Raw genomic sequence first — 6,440 nt, forward strand, 5'->3', positions numbered from 1 at the left:
GCCAAAACAAAAAATAAATAAAACAACTGAACGATGGCGGCGCGACTTGAGCCACGAGAGGCACCCGAAATGTTCCGATCGGGACATAATCGTAACTCATCATATCCCCCCTATAGTCAACATGTGTCGTATTTGGAGGGACAATGTCGGTCTGTGTTTTCACCTCGCTCCTGCTGGGGTTTTGCCCTCTCCCAGTCAAAGGTTGTCCATCTTGAGGGTGAGAATGTGTTGACAGGATGGCTAGCAGGCAGACCAGACCAGGGCTTGTAGTATAATAATCACCTCTATTCCATTTATAATAAACTTAGTTGTATATAATAAAGTCTAAAAATATCAGAGAACATAATACACATTTTTTGTAGTGACCATTTTGCCTTGTTTGTCTGAAGCATATATCGGCCCACGTACTGTTAATGATGGTGGTCCAGATGGACAGATGGCTGAATGACCACCTTGTACAGCCTGGTTGTGCCCCGGCAGGGGAGGCCTGTACGCCTGGTTGTGCCCCGGTAGGGGACGTACGCCTGGTTGTGCCCCGGTAGGGGAGGCCTGTACGCCTGGTTGTGCCCCGGTAGGGGAGGCCTGTACGCCTGGTGGTGCCCCGGTAGGGGACGTACGCCTGGTTGTGCCCCGGTAGGGGAGGCCTGTACGCCTGGTTGTGCCCCGGTAGGGGAGGCCTGTACGCCTGGTTGTGCCCCGGTAGGGGACGTACGCCTGGTTGTGCCCCGGTAGGGGAGGCCTGTACGCCTGGTTGTGCCCCGGTAGGGGAGGCCTGTACGCCTGGTGGTGCCCCGGCAGGGGAGGCCTGTACACCTGGTGGTGCCCCGGTAGGGGAGGCCTGTACGCCTGGTTGTGCCCCGGTAGGGGAGGCCTGTACGCCTGGTTGTGCCCCGGTAGGGGAGGCCTGTACGCCTGGTGGTGCCCCGGTAGGGGAGGCCTGTACGCCTGGTGGTGCCCCGGTAGGGGAGGCCTGTACGCCTGGTTGTGCCCTGGTAGGGGAGGCCTGTACGCCTGGTGGTGCCCCGGTAGGGGAGGCCTGTACGCCTGGTTGTGCCCCGGTAGGGGAGGCCTGTACGCCTGGTTGTGCCCCGGTAGGGGAGGCCTGTACGCCTGGTTGTGCCCCGGCAGGGGAGGCCCGACTGTGGGTCCAAGGAGCCTCAGGGTTTCCTCCAGAGGGTTCCAAGAATCACCTTTTATTGTCACATCACAGTGTACCCTTACAGAGAGGCCGTAACTCTTGAGAGTGTACTGTATGAACAGGAACCAAATGGACCCTTTACAGGTCCGGAACCATTTTGGTTATAGGCGGGTTATGGGTGTGCTTGAAATTAAACAGTTTGGGAACCGCTCTGATCTAGAGAACATGGGCACTGGGAGGACAGAGATGGACATGGAACCGCTCTGATCTAGAGAACATGGGCACTGGGAGGACAGAGATGGACATGGAACCGCTCTGATCTAGAGAACATGGGCACTGGGAGGACAGAGATGGACATGGAACCGCTCTGATCTAGAGAACATGGGCACTGGGAGGACAGAGATGGACATGGAACCGCTCTGATCTAGAGAACATGGGCACTGGGAGGACAGAGATGGACATGGACTTTTAGGGGAAAGTTCAGGATGGCTCACTGGGATTCACGCAGGGTGCTGGGCAGCAGATGGGTGTCTAGCAGGCTGGAGTGCAAGCTGGGAAGCAGGGGAGAACAATGGAGTGCCTCGCTCCGGAGTATAGCATGCAGAGGTCGGGACGGGAAAGCATGTTTGATGGCCAGCAGGCTGGAGGCTAGCAGACAGATTAGCTGGGTGGCCAAAGCATGCAGTCCACAGGCTGGAGGCTAGCAGACAGATTAGCTGGGTGGCCAAAGCATGCAGTCCACAGGCTGGAGGCTAGCAGACAGATTAGCAGGGTGGCCAAAGCATGCAGTCCACAGGCTGGAGGCTAGCAGACAGATTAGCAGGGTGGCCAAAGCATGCAGTCCACAGGCTGGAGGCTAGCAGACAGATTAGCTGGGTGGCCAAAGCATGCAGTCCACAGGCTGGAGGCTAGCAGACAGATTAGCAGGGTGGCCAAAGCATGCAGTCCACAGTTCCTTAAGTGTTCCTGAAGATCTCCTGATAGGCAACCCCTTTCAGGGTGTAGCTGTAGATGTGAATGAGGTACAATGGAGGAATGTGGGAGTGACTGTCTGGAGGAGAGAGTCAGAGATAGACTGGGAGACGTCTCTCTCTCTCTCTCTCTCTCTCTCTCTCTCTCTCTCTCTCTCTCTCTCTCTCTCTCTCTCTCTCTCTCTCTCTCTCTCTCTCTCTCAAAGGAGGGTTATTGGCAGGAGACATACGTACGTTTACAATGCCAAAGCAAAAGTAGAACAAAACATGTATACGATTAAATGAATGGGCATTTTCTGTCCAAAATCGTTATGCATTCATATAGGAGAGGTTAGCTTGGAGTACACTTTGAAACAGTTGACAGCAGTATTTCAATGTTTTGCATTCACTTGGTGTGAAACCCTTGCGACAAATAAGCAGCTATTTATTCTCTCTCTCTCTCCCTCTCTCTCTCCCTCTCTCTTTTTCACACACACACACACACACACACACACACACACACACACACACACACACACACACACACACACACACACACACACACACACACACACACACACACACACACACACACACACACACACACACACACTCATTACCTCACACACATGAGCTTGAATTTAAATTTTATGTTGATGTTAAGCAGAAGCCCATATCCAGAGTGCCTCACAAAATGCAAGATTGGAGAAGGTGGCATGAATGTGTGCGTGCGTGCGTGCGTGCGTGCGTGCGTGCGTGCGTGCGTGCGTGCGTGTGTGCGTGCGCGTTGAGGTAAAATAACAGCAGCTTTAGCTGAGCTGTTCTGTTTGAGGACAGAGAGACAGGCAGGGTTGCTGAGTCAGCACACACATACGCACACACACACACACACACACACACACACACACACACACACACACACACACACACACACACACACGCACACACACACACACAGGTGTGGCCCAGCCCCACTGCTGCTACAGCTGTATAAATATACATACACACTTTCTCACGCGTGTATATATACACACACACACATACCTTCTCTGCACACGTACACACACACACACACACACACACACACACACACACACACACACACACACACACACACACACACACACACACATGTACGTACACATATACATTACACCACCATGATCACTTAATGTGAAAAATAGTTCCTCACCATCTATCAAATCACTGAAAAGGCTTATATGCGCATGCGCTTGCACACACACACACACACACACACACACACACACACACACACACACACACACACACACACACACACACACACACACACACACACACGCGCACACACACATGCACGTGCGCACACACACACACACACACACACACACACACACACAGATTGTATTGCTATATAAGTGGCAGTAATGAGGTCTGGGGAAACAGGTTAGAACTGTTAGGACTCACGGATATTGGGACAGACATTAGGGAAGCTGAGAGGGAGACAGTGTAGGAGAGACAGACATTAGGACAGCTGAGAGGGAGACAGTGTAGGAGAGACAGACATTAGGACAGCTGCGAGGGAGACAGTGTAGGAGAGACAGACATTAGGGAAGCTGAGAGGGAGACAGTGTAGGAGAGACAGACATTAGGACAGCTGAGAGGGAGACAGTGTAGGAGAGACAGACATTAGGACAGCTGAAGCTGTGTGCGACTTTGCCCTTTAGGGCGAGGTCGCTTCTCTCCCTCCGGGCATCTTACTGGTATCAATAAAGTCTTCATACCAAGTTATCCTCACCAACATCAAACTGTTTCTAACAGCCAGCTTTTACAAGTTGCATTGTGACATAGCTCTGTTTACACAATGCTGTACCAACTGTGTGATTTCCCCAGTTTGTTTCTTAAATTGTTTTATTGTGTTTTTTGACACTTGCTTTGGCATAAAACACATTTTCTCATGACAATAAAGCTTCTTTGAATTTAATTGAACCAATAGGAAAATTGAGAGGCAGGCAGGCAGTGTAGGAGAGACATAGTAGGACAGCTGAGAGAGAAGGAGAGACAGACAGTAGGACAGCTGAGAGGGAGACAATGTAGGAGAGACAGACAGTAGGACAGCTGAGAGGGCGAGACGGAGACAGTGTAGGAGAGACAGACAGTAGGACAGCTGAGAGGGAGACAGTGTAGGAGAGACAGACAGTAGGACAGCTGAGAGAGAGAGACAGTGTAGGAGAGACAGACAGTAGGACAGCTAAGAGAGAGACAGTGTAGTTGAGACAGACAGTAGGACAGCCGAGAGAAAGACAGTGTAGGAGAGACAGACAGTAGGACAGCAGAGAGGGAGACAGTGTAGGAGGGACAGACAGTAGGGACAGCTGAGAGAGAGACAGTGTAGTAGAGACAGACAGTAGGACAGCCGAGAGGGAGACAGTGTAGGAGAGACAGACAGTAGGACAGCTGAGAGGGAGACAGTGTAGGAGAGACAGACAGTAGGACAGCTGAGAGGGAGACAGTGTAGGAGAGACAGACAGTAGGACAGCTGAGAGAGAAACAGTGTAGTTGAGACAGACAGTAGGACAGCTGAGAGGGAGACAGTGTAGGAGAGACAGACAGTAGGACAGCTGAGAGGAGACAGTGTAGGAGAGACAGACAGTAGGACAGCTGAGAGGGAGACAGTGTAGGAGAGACAGACAGTAGGACAGCTGAGAGAGAAACAGTGTAGTTGAGACAGACAGTAGGACAGCTGAGAGGGAGACAGTGTAGGAGAGACAGACAGTAGGACAGCTGAGAGGGAGACAGTGTAGGAGAGACAGACAGTAGGACAGCTGAGAGGGAGACAGTGTAGGGGGAGACAGACAGTAGGACAGCTGAGAGGGAGACAGTGTAGGAGAGACAGACAGTAGGACAGCTGAGAGGGAGACAGTGTAGGAGAGACAGACAGTAGGACAGCTGAGAGGGAGACAGTGTAGGGAGAGACAGACAGTAGGACAGCTGAGAGGGAGACAGTGTAGGAGAGACAGACAGTAGGACATCTGAGAGGGAGACAGTGTAGGGGAGACAGACAGTAGGACAGCTGAGAGGGAGACAGTGTAGGGGAGACAGACAGTAGGACAGCTGAGAGGGAGACAGTGTAGGAGAGACAGACAGTAGGACAGCTGAGAGGGAGACAGTGTAGGAGAGACAGACAGTAGGACAGCTGGGTGGTGTTGTGGAAAACCATTCCCATCCTTCGGTATCCAGAATTTATCTTCAAGCTAAGTATACACAGCTCAAATCTGCAGTGTTAGTGTAAATCCATGTGTAACTCTGATAGGGTGTAACCAAATGGACCCTACAACAAGTCACACTCAGGATCTTACTGTTTGTGTGTAGCGACGTGTCGTCGCGTCTAAATAAATTCTAAGCGAAGCTTAATGACCGCCGTGGCGACAGGCGGGCTAGTTGACACAATGTTGTCTGAACATCAAACGCTGAGTGACACCCGCCCACCCACGCACACACACACACACACACACACACACACACACACACACACACACACACACACACACACACACACACACTGCGTGCACTGCAGTAGTGTTTCATTACCACACTAAAGTAACTGTATATGAGGCTGTAAATACTAGCAGGCCTCCCAATTAGCGTGTCACTTTCTCTCACCCCACCGTCTCTCTCTATCTTTCCATCACTCTCTCTTTTAATCTGGCTGGCTCTCTCTCTCTCTCTCTCTCTGTCTCATTCTCTCTCTCTCTCTCTCTCTCTCTCTCTCTCTCTCTCTCTCTCTCTGTCTCATTCTCTCTCTCTCTCTCTCTCTCTCTATCTCTCTTCTCTCTCTCTCTCTCTCTCTCTCTCTCTCTCTCTCTGTCTCATTCTCTCTCTCTCTCTCTCTCTCTCTCTCCTCTCTCTCTCTCTCTCTCTCTCTCTCTCTCTCTCTCTCTCTCTGTCTCATTCTCTCTCTATCTCTCTCTCTCACTATCGCTCTCTCTCTCTCTCTCTCTCTCTCTCTCTCTCTCTCTCTCTCTCTCTCTCTCTCTCTCTCTCTCTCTCTTCTCTCTCTCTCTCTCTCTCTCTCTCTCTCTCTCTCTCTCTCTCTCTTCATATGAGCTAACTGCAATTTTGAAGTGACATTTTTTATGTACTTTCTCTTCATTGTCTTAATTTCTTTTTTTGTGTTCACTTTTCTTCTTTGGATTCTGTCTCTTCTATTGTCTCTCCTCTCCTCTCCTCTCCTCTCCTCTCCTCTCCTCTCCTCTCCTCTCCTCTCCTCTCCTCTCCCCTCCTCTCCTCTCCTCTCCTCTCCTCTCCCTCTCCTCTCCTCTCCTCTCCTCTATGTAATTAGCAGGCTGAAGGGGAAGCGGTTGTTTTTAACT

At 51.1% G+C, this 6,440-nt stretch overlaps 1 protein-coding gene across 1 annotated transcript in view; it reads left to right on the top strand.

The window, feature by feature from the left end:
- Positions 1-6,440, top strand: part of itga10 (integrin, alpha 10) — a 58,240-nt gene that overhangs the window by 31,947 nt on the left and 19,853 nt on the right. The window contains exon 8 of the mRNA XM_079503814.1: positions 196-217. Coding sequence (XP_079359940.1) covers positions 196-217 — 22 coding nt within the window. The remainder of the gene's footprint in view (positions 1-195; positions 218-6,440) is intronic.

This window comes from Electrona antarctica (genome assembly GCF_951216825.1).
Source record: "Electrona antarctica genome assembly, chromosome: 6".
Classification (NCBI taxonomy): Eukaryota; Metazoa; Chordata; class Actinopteri; order Myctophiformes; family Myctophidae; genus Electrona; species Electrona antarctica.